Here is a 20,552-nt window from a genome sequence, read left to right as displayed (position 1 = left end):
TAGACATATCCGTAATGGCGGAAATTCCCTACCATATCATTTTTTCGACAAAAATAAAATATCCATACAAGAAAATGTTTCTTTACCAAAATATTTGACACTTTCTTTTTTCTATGAGGAGTAAACCCCCACCGACCAACTCTTTTAGCTAGCATTTCATTTTCTTTTTTCTGTTTTTTGTGCTAGGGTCTATGGACTATGGAAAAAAAGAAGTCTCTATTTTTACAAGATAAGAACAACATTTGCCTACACATTACTTTTTTGAAACCCCACTTGTTATTTTATAGTGAATTCATAATTATTTTTGGCAAAATACTAAATTGACCATCAGCCCAAACTTATTACATTCGCTAATTAAAAAATATATATAAAAATACAGTTTATGCATTTCTCTTTTTTAAATGAAAGAATAAAACTATTTCCTTTTCCCTTGGAACTTCCTTCTCTTTCGGAACAACCTACCAATCATGTCAGCTCTCAAAAATTTTGCTACCCACACCCTCTCTTCTCCCTCAAAATCCAGAAATACTCAATTCTTCTCCATCAACTTTTCTCCGCACATCACCCGACAAAATTCACGACAAATCCCAACTCTTTCTGCAAAAACTAGTCTTGTTCGTCCAATAAATGCTGTCACAGAAGATAGGGAAGTAGACAGTACAGAAGAGATCAGCGAAGAAAATGAAAAGAAAGATTCAAATGGCAGTGAATTTGAGGAAACCAAGAATAGTTTGTCCATTTTGTTGGACAAAGATAGGTTTCTTAATGCTGCAATTGTACTTGGTGCTGGTACATTTGCCATCACAAAGCTACTCACTATAGATCATGATTATTGGCATGTAAGTCTTTTTATTATTTTCTTTGATTCTATTTTCTGCTATGTTTCCTATCTAGTAATTGTGAGCAAGAATTTCAATAATAACACTGCTTCAATATTATTTGTAAGCGGATACACGGATTGACTTGAGTCGTGCTAGTCACTGTCCTAAAAAACTATTTCAGCAGTGTGAGATGTATCTCCAGGATTAAACAAGCCTACTTTTATTAGGGAGGATACATGAATCAACAAAATATTAAATTACAAACTCAACTAGCTAGTAGGAAAAGTAAATAAGAAAAGAAACAACTAATATTTAATATTGGTCAACAAAGGAAGAAGAGAGGCGTGAAAGGAAATGAAAGAAATGATGTTTCTGTTATGTCAAATTGGCGAAGGGAAGTCCCTTTTATAGGCAAAAAATTTAAGGCTTTTCTTGCCATTTGTCAAGTATAATTGTCAAAACTTGCATGCATCTTGCCACATGAATGGACATTTGTCCATTTTTTGGAAATATCACAACAGTTCCCCCATATATTTTCAAAAAATTCATATAAAGAGGAGTAAGATTTGCTGGATTTGTATGGTCCAAATGCAATGTGTTTGGTGTCTTTTGGACTATGAACCAAACTTAGATCAATAAAGTTTAACCCACAGAATTACTGGTGAAATATAATATTTCTATGAACTAATAACTCTTACTGTAAGTCAGAGATTTTATCAATCACATTTCGACCCCCGGTAATTTTGCTGTTCAACGCGGTTTTGCGCCCAATAGGCCATGTACGTGCCTGGTTATTCATGAGAGCTCTAGAGACTAGGCCAAAATCTCATAGGAACGGCCTCACTCCACTCTCATATAGGTGAATTCATCAAGTGTATACTGCTTTTAAATACACAATCCATAAGGAATATGAATTTCATTAAGAGTTATAACTTAACCTCTCAACTAGTAGCAGTCAAGCACTATTTTTTAGTGTTTTAGTGTCAATATCAACTTGTTATTACCTATATGAACCTACTTCATGGGATCTTCAATCACATAGGTTGGGTTACCATCTCTATTGACAACATGTCGGCCTTAACCCCATCTCTTTTGAGGTTTGAAGAATTAATTTTCTTCCCACATGTTTAGTCAGAGGATCGGCCAAATTTATCTCCGACTTCCCATAATCAATGGAAATTATTCCATCTCTCAACAACTGTTTTATAACATCATGTCTCAATTTCATGTATCTACTTTTATAATTATAAGATTTATTCTTTGCAATAGCTATTGCCGCTTGACAATCACAATGCATAGACACAGGAGGCAATACGTCCTTTATTAAAGGATATTAGCTAAGAAATTTCTTAGTTACTCAGCCTCAGAACCAGCTAACTCCAGAGCTACAAACTCTGATTCCATAGTCAATCTAGCAATGATCGTCTGTTTAGCCGATTTCCACGATATTGCACTACCACCAAGGGTGAATATATAACTACTAGTGGATTTTGTCTTATCTGAATCAAAGATCCAGTTTGCATCACTGTACCCTTCTAAAGTAGAAGGAAATCCACTATATAGGATACCATAATTCATGGTTCCTCTCAAATATTTCATTAGTCTAGCTAATGCAGACCAATGTTCTCTGTTGGGATTATGAGTATATCTACTCAGTCTACATACTGCATAGCTATATCAGGCCTTGTAAAATTCATTAAATGCATCAGACCCCCAATAATCTGCGCATATTTAAACTGAGCAACTGGGTCACCATTATTGTTTTTCAACTGAGAGTTAGCATCAAAAAGAGTGCTCACAGATGTGACATTAAAATATTCAAACTTCTTAAGAAGTCTCTCAACATAATGTTCTTGTGACAATATTATTCCATCTTCGCTCCTTATAACTTTAACTCCCAATATTGTAGTTACTTCTCCCAAATCTTTCATATCAAAATTAGTAGACATAAATAATTTTGTACTTTGCACAATATTTAAATTTGTACCAAATATAAGCATGTCATCAACATATAGACATATTATCACATAATCATTGTCTACCATTTTAGTATAAACACATTTATCCACCTCCACCGAAGAAAAACCGTCTCTCAGTAAGACTTGTTCAAATTTCTCATACCACTGCTTAGGAGTTTGTTTAAGGCCATAAAGAGATTTAATTAATTTACAAACTTTATTTTCTTGTGCAGGAATGACACAGCCTTCAAGTTGAACCATATAAATTTCTTCTTCTAAATCACCATTTAAAAAAGTTGTTTTGACATCCATTTGATGGATAAAAAGCTTATGGATAGAAGCTAAGGCAATTAAAACTCGAATAGAAGAAATTCTAGTCACCGATGCAAATGTATCAAGAAAATCTATATTTTATTTTTGAGAAAATCCTTTTGCTACTAACCGAGCTTTATATTTATCTAAAGATCCATCTGGATTAAATTTCTTTTTGAAGATTCATTTACAACCAATAAGCTTTGCACCAAGAGGTAAATCAGTTAAAAGTCATGTATTATTTTTCTTAATAGAATCAATTTCAACTTTTATTGCCTCTTTCCAATATTTAGCATCTGAAGAAAATATAGCTTCAAAATAATTTGATGGTTCATTATCGAAAGAAAAGTTTGAAAATCATTTCCATATGAAAAATATTCTTTCCTAGGCTTTTTGCTCCTTCTCAGTTCCTCATCAAAGGTAATTTTATTATTTGTTTCAATAGGTGTATGAGAAATTTTTTCAGACAATGGATAAATATATTCAAAGAACTCAGCATTTTTTGTCTCAATTATAGTATTACAATCAAGCACATCACTTTTTAAAACAAGAAATCTATATGTAACACTATGTTCAGCATATCCAATAAGCATACAATCAACAATTTTAGAACCTATTTTTCTCCTTTTAGATTCAGGCAATAGAACTTTAGCAAGGCACCCCCACACTTTTAAATATTTCAAATTAGGTTTATAACCTCTTCACAATTCATACGGAGTTTTGCCAGTTCTTCTATGTGGTATTCTATTTTATAATTGACATGCAGATAATATAGCTTCACCCCACAAATTATCAGGTGCATTAGAGCTAACTAGCATAGAGTTCATCATCTCTTTCAATGTTCTATTTTTTCTTTCAGCTACCCTATTTGACTTGGGTGAATAAGGCGGAGTTACTTCATGAATTGTTCTTTCTTTTTCACAAAAAATATTTAAAGATAAATATTCTCTACCTCTATCTGATCTAATTCTCTTGATTTCTTCTACTAAGTTGATTTTCAACCTCAGTTTTATAAGAAATAAAAGCATTAAAGGCATCATCTTTATTTCTAAGCAAATACAACTTAGTATATCTAGAAAAATCATCAATAAAAGTCACATAATATCTTTTACTACCTCTAGTCATAGTCTGCTTCAAGTCGCCTAAATCAGTCTGAATTAAAGATAACAATTCAGTTTCTCTATTTATGGAAAACAGGTTTTTCTAGTACTTTTAGCTTCAGCATATATTTCACTTTTCAATATTATTTGAGTCTAAACTAGATATTAATCCGAGTGACTGCATTTTTTTATATATGCAATATTAATGTGTCCTAATCTAGCATGCCATAAAGAGATAGACTCAGCCATAAAAGCACAAGCAGATACATTTCCATTGATAATATTAGAAACATTAAGCACAAAGAGTCCTTGGTTACAATAGCCTTTTCCCACAAACACATTATTTTTGGTCATTATGATCTTATAAGATTCAAATGACACTTTCACTCTGGCTCTTCCCAACAAGGATACAGAGATCAGGTTTGCCCTCATAGTAGGAACATGCAATACATCAACAAGGGCTAAAGTTTTTCCCGAAGTGAGTTTCACGAGAACTTTACCCTTACCCAAGACTTTTGTAGTACTTGAGTCTCCAAGGTAGACCTCTTCTCTATCATCCTTTACAGGAGTATAAGAGGAAAATGCTTCTCGATTTGCACAAATATGCCGAGTAGCCCTAGAATCTACCACCCATTCTTTTGTATGTGCTACAATGTTTACTTGAGAAATGACAGCTGCAATAATATCACCTCCTTCAGTTAAGTTAGCTTTAGGGATATTAGTTTTTTCTTTGTCATTTTTTGCTCTGTACTTGCACTGTGTGGCGTGATGGCCTGGTTTTCCACAAACAAAACAAGAGCCCTTTTTTCTTTTAAGGTTAGGATTTTTAGGCTTGCAACCTTGGGACTTATTCTCATGCCTTTTGCGGTTGTTGTTGTTGTTGCTTTGCACTAAGTTTGCTTTAAGAGCTGCCATCCAAGCTTTGACAGATTCTTTTTGTTGGAATCTTCAACTAGGATGTGGGTCACAATTTCCTCAATAGTGAAATTTTTCTGTTTGTGCTTTAAGTTATTTTTGTAGTCACTCCATGAGTCAGGCAACTTTTCAATTAGCACTCCAGCAACAAACTTTTCTGGTAAAGACATCCCCTCGGCCTTCAAGTCTTCTAACAATTTTTGAAATTCGTTGATTTGTACGTCCATCTCTTTATCATCTCTCATCTACCACTGATAAAGTTTTCCTGCTACAAATTTCTTGTTTTGTAGCATCTTCAGCAGTGAATTTTTTAATTAAGGCTTCCTAGATAGCTTTTGCTTCTTTATAGCTGCAATACACGTCAAACAATTCATTAAAAATAGTTTGCAATATAGTATGACGACATACCTTGTTGGCATGTTGCCATGATTCTACTATTTTATTATCAGTGTCTGGACTAGGTTGTGGATACAACAGTGCATGTGCAACACCATAGACATCAAGCAATGAGAAAATATGTTCTTGCCAACGCTTGAAATTTTCATTGGCGAAAATTTCGATATTCGACACATCTGGAAATGGCCTGGCATATGATAGTACAACTGGAACTGGGGCAATGGAGGTAGCGCTAGTATTGGTAGTATCAATAGTATTTTCAGCATCAGTGGTGTTTGCCATAGTTTCTTAGATTGTAGTAATTGAGAGCAAGAATTTCAATAATAACACTGCTTCAATATTATTTGTAAGCGGATACACGGATTGACTTGAGTCGTGCTAGGCATTGTCCTAAGAAACTATTTCAGCAGTGTGAAATGTCTCTCCAAGATTAAACAAGCCTACCTCTATTAGGAGGATACAGGAATCAACAAAATATTAAATTACAAACCCAACTAGCTAGTAAGAAAAGTAAATAAGAAAAGAAACAACTAATATATTTAATATTGGACAACAAAGGATGAAGAGAGGCGTGAAAGGAAATGAAAGAAATGATGTTTCTGTTATGTCAAATTGGCTTAAGGGAAGTCCCTTTTATAGGCAAAAAGCTTAAGGCTTTTCTTGCCATTTGTCAAGTATAATTGTCAAAGCTTGCATGTATCTTGCCACATGGATGGACATTTGTCCACTTTTTGGAAATATCACAACATCCTATCAGGAAAGGAAAAAAAGGTTCTTTTATTCATTTACCCCTTGTGATCATAAACGAAACAGTTAGATAAATTGGATTTTCACAGGGCTAAATGATGACAAAAGGAATGAACTATGTTGGATAGTCCTATATTGAAGTTATAATTGAATTAATAAAAGTATGCCCCTTCTAACAGTTTAAGCTTTTAGATGAGATAATCACAAAATTCAACATGGTATAAGAGCCATGGCGAGATCCTAGTCTTACTGCCACTCATTATCAAAACTAATTTACACGTACTTATACCATGGAAAAGAAACAGCCCAGCATGTGAAGGGCACATTGAACATATAATTGAGTAAATACAAGTTAACCCTCTATAAGAAGTTAATCTGTTCGTTGAGATGATCACATATTTCGGCATCATTTAATCAGCCTGCTTATATAATTTTTTTTACCCTTTATATGGCTTTAATTTTCTTGATTGTGTGCTCAGGGATGGACCTTTTACGAGATATTAAGATATGCGCCGGAGCACAACTGGATTGCATATGAAGAAGCACTGAAAACAAATCCTGTATTAGCTAAAATGGCAATTAGTGGTATTGTCTACGCTCTAGGAGATTGGATTGCCCAAGTAAGCATTGTTCGTTTCTCAAATATGGTTTTTACAGTTTTGTGAGATGTTTTTGAATCTAACTTTTTGTTGTTGTTCCATGGATTTACAGTGTTATGAGGGGAAACCTCTTCTTGAATTTGATCGAACTCGCATGTTTAGGTCTGGTCTTGTTGGATTTTCACTTCATGGATCACTTTCCCATTATTATTACCAATTCTGTGAGGTGATGTTTGTGGCTTTTATTTTGATTGATCAAGCATACTTTTGACATATTTACTAAAAGCTAAAAAGTTTCAACTGTAACAGGCTCTTTTCCCGTCCAATGACTGGTGGGTGGTTCCTGCTAAAGTTGCATTTGACCAAACCATCTGGGCAGCAGTTTGGAATAGTATCTATTATGTGGTTCTTGGTTTCTTGCGTCTTGAATCTGCAGCCAATATTTTTGGCGAGCTCAAAACCACGTTTTGGCCCATGTTAACGGTAAGGAATTCTTCTAATGATCTGTTAAAGTGCTTACACCAAGTACCTTATGTATTTCCTGAAATTTAATATAGCTGTAATGCGAACAACAGCGTATTAGCTCAAGATTTTTCAATTTGTTTATGATGATTCAGCAGAATTTAGTCCAAGTTGTCTGTTTGATTTGCCTCTTTTTATGGATATATCCTCTTAGTAAGTATTGCCATACAGTAGTAGAACTTTTGAAAATGATGATACTTGTCAGTTCTACTTGAGATCTAAGATGGCCTGTCGGCTGCTTGTTAGCTAGCAATACGTCCAGAGTGGTAGAATTTTCACATTTGGCCCATCCTCTTATAGGATTCTAACTGTTGAATGTTTGAGCGGCCTAATTCTGGTTGTTGAAGTTAACTACTTCTATTTCCATTAGAATTTTGAAATCATGATTGCATAAAGAGCTTAATGTCTTTTCTTAATAATATATTAGTGTATGTCATGTAAATGTGAAGTTTCGGATGGATGAAATTATGAAGAAGCTATTTGTATCAGTTCAGCTGAACAATGAGATTATGATGATGCTATGTGTGTATCATTTAAGCTGATCTTAAGCTTGAATCACTAAATGTTTTGTGAATTATTCTTCTCTTAGATCATTCCGCTAGTTCTACTGCATTTTATACAGAGTAAAAGGGCAGCCTGGTGCAAAAAGCATCCTGCATTCACATAGGGTCAGGGGAAGGGCCGCACCCCTAGGATTGTGATGTAGACAGCCTACCCTAGTATCAAGCATTAGTAGCTACTTTCACAGCTCGAACCCGTGACCTATACTTCAGATAGAGATAACTTTACCTTTACTCCAAGGCATTTTAGACAAAATATATGCTTATATTCCTAGGAACTGTACATTGCTGCAGCTCTGTATGCTTCTAGATCTAGATGTCTATGCCTGTCTTTCTTTATTTGTTAATGAACTCTGCTTGGTTTGGCTTATTTATTTATGTGTGGATAATAGATTATAAGAAACTGAGATTATGCACACAAGTTGATTTGGAGACCGCCGTCATACAATAAAAAATAACATACAGAGACATTTATATTTTTTTTACTCTAAAAAATAAGCTGGCATTTGGATGTCTTGGAGAAATACTAAATCAGTTCTTAATTCTTTCAGGCAGGTTGGAAGCTTTGGCCGTTTGCTCACCTAATAACTTATGGTGTTATTCCTCTTGAGCAAAGACTCCTTTGGGTGGACTGCATCGAACTGGTTTGGGTTACTATTCTCTCAACGTAAGTTTCTGATTTAATTTTACAGTTGCTTTCGTACAGCTAGGGACAACAGGAGTACATGTAAATTGCTTGTATTCTCATTGTTAACAAATTTAAGGAACAAAGACATTTTGTAGTCATGCGATAGATGTCACTTGTTAACTTTTTCACTGTCATCTACGGATTAAGATAGGCGTCTCATTAAACTACGGTTATTTTGTGTCTTCCTTGCCTTGTGAATAAACAACCCTACTAAGGTTCTTATCAAGAGAGAAATATGTTGAGGCTGGTGCTTGTGCTGCACCGGATCTTTCTGAAGTAGCGGAACCTCTCTAAAATAGTGTATTAACAAAATTGTGTATCATAACTTTGTCTGTCTGCCCTACCCACCTCCTGGCTATCTGTGGATGCTTATATTTTGTTCCTGAGACTGCGGGAAAGTTGAGGCAATGGTGATTTCATTGAAAGAAAGAGAAAGGGAGTTTACGACAGAAAAGTGGGCAGAAATTAGTAGTGAACATTGTAGCACAATCTGCAAATGGATGGCTTATATAGGTTAAAAGCTGAAACTCAAGTTGGAGCTCAGCTTTTTCTCTGCTCTAAAGACGGAGTTTAAACCGGAGAAGTAAAGGGATCGGAGAGAAGTGAGGACATCCAGGAGGAGATCAACATAATGGACAGAGCTACCCGATATGGAAGAATGAGAGAAATAACACGAATCTGAAAATGAGAAGTTCACGATTCTTCCTCCTCCTTTGTATCTGACTTTTGCTTTGTCATTGTGCATGGGGTATCAGTCTTCCCATGTCACTCATTTCCTATATGAAAAATCGTCGTTGACGGGAGACCAGTCTTTTTCATGCCTTTGCATTTAGGTTATCTGTGCTATCACCTAACATTTAGATTTTGGTTGAGTGACCTTCTGAATGCTATAGGCATAGACTTTTCTGTTAAAAACGAAAGAAACATGACTTTACTTTATAATTTCGATTAGTTGAGTGACCATTTGAGTAATGGACTCCTTCAAATTCTACCATTGTTGAGACTTTGCAATGCAAAGTGTCTCTCTACATGTCATGTATTTACACTAGAACATCATTAAAAAAGGAGTGTATCTTCCTGATACTTGACAATTCGTCGTTTGCAGTTATTCAAATGAGAAATCAGAGGCACGGATATCAGAAGAATCATTGGAAGCTAAATCTGATTCATCATCGAGTAAATCGCCCGAGGTACTAGTCCAGACTAAACTGCCTTCTTCAATCTCTGTGTTTCCTTACTTTTAAAGCACTAAACCATATTCTTGTGTTTCCATTGCAGGATTAATCAAGCGAACAACGTCAGAGATTCTATGAGTTCTTTGATCAAGTTGTAATTAAAATTAGCTTGTAATAAAAGCTATTTAGGAAATTAAAAGTGTCTAGTATAGCCAACAATGATTTTCTTCTTCTATATTTTGTTATTATTACGTGCTCTCCTTGCCCCTACCCCTTGTTGAATGTTGGGAAGATAGAGAAAATGCAAAAATTAGAATAGAAGAGTTTACAGTGTGGAGGTGATTTATAGATATACATATTTTCTACCTATTCAGAGAAACATTATGTAACTTTATGAGTTGGAATAAGTAATTTGGAAAGTAATTCAACCAAAATATACATCATGTATACTTTTAAGATACAAAAAGGGAAAAATATCTATTGGTAATGGAGTGATGGACCAATTAGTAAAAGAATGCATGTAGCTTGGACATTTTTTAGAAGCTTCCATACCTAACCACCCCCCACCCCCACCCCCACCCCCTTGCTATTTCTGCTTTTGAAAGAGATGGAATAAATACCATGTTACCTAGGGTAATCTCTTATTATAATGACTCTCAAAGTATTTCTATTTGAAAAAAAGTCTTTATTACCCCCAAAAAAAAGATGCACATGAATATTTTGTGTGCTTCTCATATGTCTAAACTTTGATGAGTGGAGTTAATTGATATCCGGAGTGGTGGAAGGTTGCAGGTGTGTGATGAAATAATCAATGTGTGCACGATTCTAAAATTAAGTTTAAAAGAAACACAATTTTGTTGTAGTTAATATAGGATAACTTTCTATTTATATATTGTGTCTTTATCACTTTTGTTTTGTTAATTTGGGAATTCAGATTAAATACCTTAAAGAAAAAGATTAAATACCCGACAAACTTAAACTTATTAGTTATTACTCTGACTAATTTTACATCCCTTTATTGTTTCATTTTCAGTTAAAGCGGATTTCTTTTTTAACCTGTTTGCATTAAAATAAATTCTTTATTTCTAAATATTAATTTCAGGTAACGCACAGTGGTGACAAGAGATCACACTTTAAACTTTAATGTCACAAATTTATCCTTTATTTTTTTCCGAAACAAATTTATCTTAGTTACTATTGTTCTGGGACATTTCCTATTTTTCTAAATTAACTTTACAATAAGAGAAGGTAATTTCTTTATATTAAGAAAATAAAAATAAAGGCATCCCCACTTGCGATAAATCATGTGAATTTATTAAGCGTAAGCTGAGATAATAAAAATACATAAACTAACATATTTACTTGGAGTAAAATTTATGTAAAAGAACACATTATTTTCTCTCCATATATCTTCCCAACAGAATAAGATCTATTGGTACATTGCCTTTTGATATTTTCGATTTGCTCTTCTGATTGCTTTTCCTCTTATTAATGGCGAAGCTGGAATCAATGGAATACACATCACAGAAGAAGGCAAATAGGAACCATGGATCCACCAAATTATTTGTGATTTTAGATTATCTTTACCTCTTCATATTCTTCTGTTTCCTTTGCTTCTTCCTCGTCAAAATGGTCGGAATTTAATCCAGCCCAGGTGATTTCTTGCTACCCTTTTCGTTAAATTCCATTTTAATTTCTTTTCCTATTTTATCCATTATTTATTATTATCCTCGTTTGGAAATTTCAAATTTTTTGTTTCATGGGGCCTTTCAAGTGACAAGGTGTTGTAAGCTGTTGAATATATTTTTAGATATGCAAGCATTTGGTTTAAATGGATCTTGTTTTGTAATTTGTAGAATATTGACTAAGAAAAAGTTTTCGAAGTTTGGAGCTGAAATTGGGGTGGTCAACAAAGCTGTTTTCTTATCGGAAAAAATGACACTGTATAGTCGCTCCCAAAATAATAGCTGACAAATGTATATTTTTTGTATATATATACATATATGCAAATTTTATAGCGTCTACCAGATGTAAATAGTTTTGGCCGCGGGCTAAAAGTGATATTTGCCCTTTCATATCTTTGCCAAAATATTGAGTGTGGATATTTGTTTGGCAAATTTTGGCTGCTGTTCTTGTGAGGAACTTTCTGGCTTGGCATAATATGGTTAATTGGCATGTACTTGTTAATGATCAAATATATGTATATGTGTTTAGTTTATATTATTTGTTGAGGATGTTTCCAAGCTATTCAATCTATATTGAACTCTCAGGTCAAGTTTATAATTTTACTTTGATAGGTGAATAAATTTGATTGATAATAAATGGGGAGAATGCGTATAAATGAAGTATTCATCAAAGAAACCTTAATCTGATGTAGTTTATGAAGTTCGTATCTTGTCCTAAAAATCTTGTAAAAGTTGTTCTAATTACTTTCTTAGGAAGAAAATTCAGCAAGTTACCTGTTGTTGCTAAAGCACTGTGCGCAGTGGTTATACTTGTATCGTTTGCCTTGTTGGTAGCAGTTATGCTGAATGCCTTGTCTCAGTTTATTGGTCTTATGACATCCTTGTTGTGAATAGTATGATACATTTGAGAGCACTAACTTAGTTAGGTTGAGTGAGCAGTTCTAATGAGAACCTAATGTTAACACACCTTAACATCTGGGTTATCATCTCTCCATATGGCATTTAGTTGCTTATATAGATGAAAAGCGTCAAAAGTATTGTACTGAGGTGGTAATATTAAAAGAGGGTTATTTCTTTTGAGTGTTGTAGTGGTCTTTGGAGTATTTACTCGGACCTACAAAGTGTAAAATTCCTTACTATAGTGATATCAGTTGCTCCTCTCGGGGCCGTGGTTTTTTCCCTTATTAAAAGGGTTTTTCCACGTAAAAATCTTGGTATCAATTTTACTCTTTTATTCTTGTTAATTACCGTATCTCGGTGCTACATTATTATTCCGCTTTTATTACCGTAAATATTATTTCTGTGGGGGTTTATTCCTAACAACTGGTATCAGAGCACAGTTCTGCTCGTTCACTGAAATACTATTCACTGTCGGTAGTACTATACTCGGTGAAAAATAAAAATGTCCGGAGTAAAGTACGAAGTAGCAAAATTCAACGGAGATAACGGTTTCTCAATATGACAAAAAAGGATGAGGGATCTGCTCATCCAACAAGGATTACACAAGGTACTAGATGCTGATGCCAAAAAGCCTGATACAATGAAAGCTGAGGATTAGACTGACTTGGATGAAAGAGCTGCTAGTGCAATCAGGTTGCACTTATCAGATGATGTGGTAAATAACATCATTGATGAAGACACTGCACATGAAATTTGGACAAGGTTGGAAAGCCTATAAATGTCCAAAATGTTGACAAATAAATTGTACTTGAAGAAGCAGTTATACGCCCTACACATGGGTGAAAGTACAAATTTTTTGTCACATTTAAATGTGTTTAACGGACTAATCACACAGCTTGCCAACCTCGGAGTGAAAATCGAGGAAGAAGATAAAGCCATCTTGCTATTGAACTCGTTGTCATCTTCATACGATAATTTGGCAACAACCATCCTGCACAGTAAGACTACTATTGAGTTGAAAGATGTTACATCGGCTCTTCTACTCAATGAGAATATGAAAAAGAAGCCTGAAAATCAAGGGCATGCTCTCATCACAGAAGGTAGAGGCAGGAGTTATCAAAGGAGTTCGAGCAACTATGGTAGATCCGGAGCTCGCGGGAAGTCAAAGAACCGATCCAAATCAAGAGCGAGAAATTGCTACAACTGTGATCAACCAGGTCACTTCAAAAGAGATTGCCCAAATCCAAGGAAGGACAAAGGTAAAACCAGTGACCAAAAGAATGACGACAACACAACCGCCATGGTGCAAAACAATGATAATGTTGTCCTCTTTATAAATGAGGAAGAGGAATGCATGCACCTGTCAGGTCCAGAGTCGGAATGGGTGGTTGACACAACGGCATCTTACCATGCCACACCGGTAAGAAATCTTTTTTGCAGATATGTAGCAGGTGATTTCGGCACAGTGAGAATGGGTAACACAAGTTACTCAAAGATTGCGGGGATTGGTGACATTTGTATCAAGATAAATGTCGGATGCACATTGGTTCTAAAGGATGTGCGGCATGTACCTGATTTGCGGATGAACTTGATCTCGGGAATTGCTTTAGACCGAGATGGATACGAGAACTATTTTGCAAATCAAAAGTGGAGACTCACTAAGGGATCATTGGTGATTGCAAAGGGAGTTGCTTGTGGCACGTTGTACAGGACAAATGCAGAAATATGCCAAGGTGAATTGAACGCGGCACAAGATGAGATTTCTGCAGATTTGTGGCACAAAAGAATGGGTCATATGAGCGAAAAGGGATTGCAGATTCTTGCCAAGAAATCACTCATTTCTTATGCCAAAGGTACAACGGTAAAACCTTGTGACTACTGTTTATTTGGTAAGCGGCATAGAGTCTCATTTCAGACATCGTCTGAAAGAAAATTGAATATACTTGATTTAGTATATTCTGATGTTTGTGGCCCAATGGAAATTGAATCAATGGGCGGTAACAAATATTTTGTTACTTTTATTGATGATGCTTCACGAAAATTATGGGTTTATATTTTGAAAACCAAAGATCAGGTGTTTCAAGTTTTCCAGAAGTTTCATGCTCTAGTAGAAAGGGAGACGGGTCGAAAGCTAAAGCGTCTCCGAAGTGACAATGGAGGTGAGTACACTTCAAGGGAATTTGAAGAGTATTGTTCAAGTCATGGGATCAGACATGAAAAGACAGTTCCTGGAACCCCACAGCACAATGGCGTAGCCGAGAGGATGAACCGCACCATTGTGGAGAAGGTGAGAAGCATGCTCAGAATGGCTAAACTGCCTAAGTCATTCTGGGGTGAAGCAGTTCAGACAGCCTGTTACCTGATCAATAGGAGTCCATCAGTTCCGTTGGCGTTTGAAATCCCAGAGAGAGTCTGGACCAACAAGGAGGTGTCCTACTCGCATCTGAAGGTGTTCGGTTGCAGAGCTTTTGCACATGTACCAAAAGAGCAGAGAACAAAGCTGGATGATAAATCTATTCCCTGCATATTTATCGGATATGGAGATGAAGAGTTCGGGTACAGACTGTGGGATCCTGTAAAGAAGAAGGTCATCAGAAGTAGAGATGTAGTCTTCCGAGAAAGTGAAGTTGGAACTGCTGCTGATATGTCAGAAAAGGCGAAGAATGGTATAATTCCTAACCTTGTTACTATTCCTTCTACTTCTAACAATCCCACAACTGCAGAAAGTACGACCGACGAGGTTGCCGAGCATGGAGAGCAACCTGGTGAGGTTATTGAGCAGGGGGAGCAACTTGATGAAGGTATCAAGGAAGTAAAGCACCCCACTCAGGAAGAAGAACAACCTCAACCTCTGAGGAGATCAGAGAGGCCAAGGGTAGAGTCATGCAGGTACCCTTCCACAGAGTATGTCCTCATCAGTGATGAGGGGAGCCAGAAAGTCTTAAGGAGGTGCTGTCCCATCCAGAAAAGAACCAGTGGATGAAAGCTATGCAAGAAGAGATGGAATCTCTACAGAAAAATGGCACATACAAGCTGGTTGAACTTCCAAAGGGTAAAAGACCACTCAAATGCAAATGGGTCTTTAAACTCAAGAAAGATGGAAATGGCAAGCTGGTCAGATACAAAGCTCGATTGGTGGTTAAAGGCTTCGAACAAAAGAAAGGTATTGATTTTGACGAAATTTTCTCACCTGTTGTCAAAATGACTTCTATTCGAACAATTTTGAGCTTAGCAGCTAGCCTAGATCTTGAAGTGGAGCAGTTGGATGTGAAAACTGCATTTCTTCATGGAGATTTGGAAGAGGAGATTTATATGGAGCAACCAGAAGGATTTGAAGTAGCTGGAAAGAAACACATGGTGTGCAAATTGAATAAGAGTCTTTATGGATTGAAGCAGGCACCAAGGCAGTGGTACATGAAGTTTGACTCATTCATGAAAAGTCAAACATACCTAAAGACCTATTCTGATCCATGTGTATACTTCAAAAGATTTTCTGAGAATAACTTTATTATATTGTTGTTGTATGTGGATGACATGTTAATTGTAGGAAAAGACAAGGGGTTGATAGCAAAGTTGAAGAGAGATTTGTCCAAGTCATTTGATATGAAGGACTTGGGCCCAGCACAACAAATTCTAGGGATGAAAATAGTTCGAGAGAGAACAAGTAGAAAGTTGTGGCTATCTCAGGAGAAGTACATTGAACGTGTACTAGAACGCTTCAACATGAAGAATGCTAAGCCAGTCAGCACACCTCTTGCTAGTCATCTAAAGTTGAGCAAAAAGATGTGTCCTACAACAGAGGAGGAGAAAGGGAACATGGCTAGAGTTCCTTATTCTTCAGCAGTCGGAAGCTTGATGTATGCAATGGTAAGTACTAGACCTGATATTGCTCACGCAGTTGGTGTTGTCAGCAGGTTTCTTGAAAATCCCGGAAAGGAACATTGGGAAGCAGTCAAGTGGATACTCAGGTACCTAAGAGGTACTGTAGGAGATAGTTTGTGCTTTGGAGGATCTGATCCAATCTTGGGCTATACAGATGCTGATATGGCAGGTGACATTGATAACAGAAAATCCACTACTGGATATTTGTTTACATTTTCAGGGGGAGCTATATCATGGCAGTCGAAGTTGCAGAAGTGTGCCGCACTCTCTACAACTGAAGCAGAGTATATTGCCACTACTGAAGCTGGCAAAGAGATGGTATGGCTCAAACGGTTCCTTCAAGAGCTTGGATTGCACCAGAAGAAGTATGTCGTCTATTGTGACAGTCAAAGTGCAATAGACCTGAGCAAAAACACCATGCATCATGCAAGGACGAAGCATATCGACATGAGATATCATTGGATTCGAGAAAGGATAGAGGATGAGTCTATGCAGGTAAAGAAGATCCATACAAGTGAGAATCCTTCGAATATGCTGACCAAAGTGGTACCAAGAGACAAGTTTGAGCTATGCAAAGAACTTGTCGGCATACACTCAAACTAGAACCTCCGGTATTACCTCCTTCAGGTGAATGGGTCTGGAAGGGGAGATTGTGGGGTCCATCCCCATTAAATAATATATATAAAAAAAAGGGGAAAGCAATAATGATACCAAATCTGATTTTGGTTGAGTGAAATCTATAAGATTTCAAAAGTCAAGATTGGTAGGCATACCAGATCTGCAGAAGAGAAAAATGTCAAAAATAGTAGGCGTGAGAGAGTAAGGTTCCACCTATAAAAGGAGAGCTTCGACTCTCATTTTTATACACCAACAAAGAGAGAAAGAAAGAGTGATGTTTCACAGACAGGGTATAAGAAAATAGTCTGTGAGAAAAATAGAGAGTGAGTGATATTGTAGTGAGGTGGGAATATCAAAAGAGGGTTATTTCTTTTGAGTGTTGTAGTGGCCTTTGGAGTATTTTACTCGGACCTACAAAGTGTAAAATTTCTTACTATAGTGATATCAGTTGCTCCTCTCGGGGCCGTGGTTTTTTCCCTTATTAAAAAGGTTTTTCCACGTAAAAATCTTGGTATCGATTTTACTCTTTTATTCTTGTTAATTACCGTATCTCGGTGCTACATTATTATTTCGCTTTTATTATCGTGAATATTATTTCTGTGGGGGTTTATTCCCAACAAAAAGTTGGGGGATCAACTCGTGTGTATCTGGTTTTTGATGAAATAAGTGGAATATCATTAACAAAATAAAGGGAAGTATCAGCTCAAGAATAAAGGACAAAAAACTATTATAAGACTAAGGAGCTGATAAATTCTAAAAGCGACTCAGGGTTATATACAGGGGTAAGACTAACCCAACTAAAAAGATTAACCAAACATTTGGCCTTGATGATGATTCATGATGGTTGTTTGATACGATGTGCAAATACCTTGTATTAACTTTATTATTTGTGTCCTCCTCCCATCTGCAATTCCGCATGTTCTTCTTCTTCTTCATTGCTGCTAATATAGTTTTCATCATCATTATCATCACCTTTTGATGTATGTTATAATCTTCTCCATTATCCAAAACGATCATCACCACCTTCTCCTAGATTGATGTTCCTCACCATTTTCTCCTCCACGAGCAGTCTAAAATACTAAAACAAAGGTGCTTCAATTAAATCGATGACATTCTACGTGGAAAAATAAAAAATCAATTACAAAGGTTCTTACAATGTTTGTTCAATCAAGAAGCTTTTTTTTTTTTAAACTTAAGGAGAGGGAAGAGGGCTTTCTAAGAAGGGCTTGGGACCTATGAACAGAACAAAATGATGAAATGAAGAAGAGGAAGCAGCAATCAGTCCTTTCTCCCAGGGTCTCGAATTGGATCTTTTCTTTCTTGGGCGCAGTAAAAAGAGACAGGGGGTTCTAGATAAATAGACAAAGAAAGGAGGGCTACAACACTGGCTAAACGATACCTGAATGGTGATGGACTCGCAACCCCCGCTACTCGAGCTTCGCCCTTTGAATTGTACCGCCTGGAAAGAGGTTCGCTAGCGTTTTTCTTTCCCTGCAACTAAAAGTTGCCTTAGTTCTCTTTTTAATTAGTCGATTTATTAGTGAACAAGGAAAAATATTATCAAAACGAGTGAATAGATTGACCTTAAAACAACAACGATTAATTACTCTTGCTATAAAACAAGCTCGTATTTTATTTTTGTTACCCTTTCTCAATAATGAGAAACAATTTGAAAGAACCGAGTCAACCGCTAGAACTACTGGTTTTAAAGCCCGAAATAAATAGGCTTACTTTTTCTTCACTTGAATCAGGACACTTGCTTTTCCTTGGAACTCTTACATTCAACCTTGTTGCCCTTCCAAACATCAAACGTTTTAACCTTTTATACAGGGTGTTTCACTCTCAATTTGTTGGATTTTGAAGCAGTAGTTGCTACAAATGATTACTTTTGTATGATTGGAGATCATGGAATGAAGGTTCAGTTCTATTTACATGTTTATTGAATTGATTAGTGACTGGTGCCAGGTTGATAGTTATCGTTTTGGCAAGTTAGAAAGTGAGGGTAAAAAAAAGTTTTTTCTTGATAGTGATCATGGTAATGACAAATGGAAAAGCCATGGACATCCATATTACTTAGAGTCGAGAATGCTACTAGATAAGACAAGCATCTGTCCTTGACACTGCTATCTTAAAGTTTTTGCAGGTTTTGTATTCGAAAGTAAATATGTAGTACCTTATGATTTTGTATGCCAAAACTGGAACAAAAGGCTTGGGAAATATTGGCCAATATGGAGCAATCTTGTATTCATGGATCCAAGGTCTGGTGTGTTTGGCTTAAGCTGGTTGATATCTACAAGCATATTGAACTCGTAATATCCTAACATGATAGCATCATGTGTTAGCTGATGTTATTTATTATATCCACTGCTTACTGACTGAAGTACGGACATGATGTTACTGAGTTGTTCATTTGTATGCACAATGAAACCTTTGGCTAACTTGTCAGCTAGGTTACATTTTGTAGCGATGTGACTATATTATATTGTCCAGACCCCACTTGTGGGATTGTTGTTGTTGTTGTTGCTGCTGCTGTTATTGTTGTTGTGATGACAATATTATATTGTTTGTCTAGTTTCATCAAAAGTTTATGGTACTCTATTGGCGACACCATTCAAAATATACTATTCCCTTACTTTGAAATGGATTTTGTTGTATGCTTCTGCTTTCCTTTTGAAATTTTTACCTTATACTTAATTTGATATGTTAGGAAGTATAAGTACTCCTTCGTCCTTAACCAGAGGTGTTGGGTTCGAGCTCTGGGTATGGAGTCCCCTTTGTTAGGGAGCGCTTTGTCACCCAATTTGGGACTTCCCGGAGCGAATCCGGATTTAGTCGGGCCCCAATGCAGGTACCGGATATCGGGTGAGAAACCCAAAAGAAAAATGTTAGGAAGTGTAACCTGTTCCAGTTTTGAAATTCATGTAGTTCCTGACTGAAACTATTTATGTGGAATCACATAGCCCATGAAACGGCATATAGAGGCTTTTCATCTTCTAAAATGGATGGGAAGCCTGCAATTATCCATTTTTTTTTGTGGATTATTGTTGTTGACCTGTAAATTCGTCTTAATTTTCAGGTGATAGTAAGCTCGTCTCGAGATCAGAAGTTGCAAGTTTGAGAACTTTAATTGTTTGACTCCAATTTATAGTTTATTTTCTTCACATTTTGGGCCAGTGAGATTTGGAGAGGAACAAGGTTATCGCACTGGTGATGTTTCAAATTCGTCGGTGTGCAAGACAAATGACATAAAAATTCTTCATACATAGATATTTCAGTAGATTTCTTGGTGTACTTGACTACTCATTTACTGTAATATGGCTCCAAAATTTTGAAATTTTAAGTCACAATTGCTAGTATCACCTCCACTATTGTGAAACTTAAAATCCTGTGAATTCAACATCTTGTTTGACATTGATAGTGGCTAGTGGTGGCAAAATGGTTATAACAAATTAGTTATCCACCTATATTATTCCTTAAAAAATGTGTTGTATAATGAACTTTTTAAAAATGGGTCAAATATGGATAAAAACCATATTATTCATATTATCTGCGGATTAATCCGTTTTTTATTCGTATTAAGTATGGGTCGAATTGGATAATTTATCTATTCTTGCGTTACTTGTTTTTTTGACTTGTCCATATTCGACTCGATGGATAATATGGATATCCATATT

The 20,552-nt window shown here is 36.0% G+C and overlaps 1 protein-coding gene and 1 long non-coding RNA gene across 2 annotated transcripts; both read left to right on the top strand.

Moving 5' to 3' along the window:
* Positions 1 to 408: 408 nt before the first annotated feature.
* On the top strand, positions 409 to 10,227 carry LOC104217706 (protein SYM1). Its single transcript, XM_009768014.2, has 7 exons — positions 409 to 839; positions 6,729 to 6,869; positions 6,961 to 7,074; positions 7,158 to 7,331; positions 8,482 to 8,597; positions 9,724 to 9,808; positions 9,897 to 10,227. The coding sequence occupies exons 1-7, from the start codon at positions 468 to 470 to the stop codon at positions 9,900 to 9,902; spliced, it is 1,008 nt and encodes a 335-aa protein (XP_009766316.1). The 5' UTR covers positions 409 to 467; the 3' UTR covers positions 9,903 to 10,227.
* A 913-nt stretch (positions 10,228 to 11,140) lies between these two features.
* Positions 11,141 to 20,293, top strand: LOC104217707 (uncharacterized). Its single transcript, XR_011401698.1, has 2 exons — positions 11,141 to 11,447; positions 19,955 to 20,293. It is a non-coding gene; the product is annotated as an uncharacterized lncRNA (long non-coding RNA).
* The last annotated feature ends 259 nt before the right edge of the window (positions 20,294 to 20,552 follow it).

This window comes from Nicotiana sylvestris, chromosome 8, assembly GCF_000393655.2.
Source record: "Nicotiana sylvestris chromosome 8, ASM39365v2, whole genome shotgun sequence".
In the NCBI taxonomy this organism is placed as follows: Eukaryota; Viridiplantae; Streptophyta; class Magnoliopsida; order Solanales; family Solanaceae; genus Nicotiana; species Nicotiana sylvestris.
This window is presented reverse-complemented; position numbering and strand designations above follow the sequence as displayed.

Excerpts from the sequence above, each read along its gene's own strand:
- LOC104217706 (XM_009768014.2), top strand. The coding sequence starts at position 468 with ATGTCAGCTCTCAAAAATTTTGCTACCCACACCCTCTCTTCTCCCTCA. Across the intron at positions 7,075-7,157 it reads ATTATTACCAATTCTGTGAG|GCTCTTTTCCCGTCCAATGA; the intron begins GTGATGTTTGTG and ends CAACTGTAACAG. Across the intron at positions 7,332-8,481 it reads CGTTTTGGCCCATGTTAACG|GCAGGTTGGAAGCTTTGGCC; the intron begins GTAAGGAATTCT and ends TAATTCTTTCAG.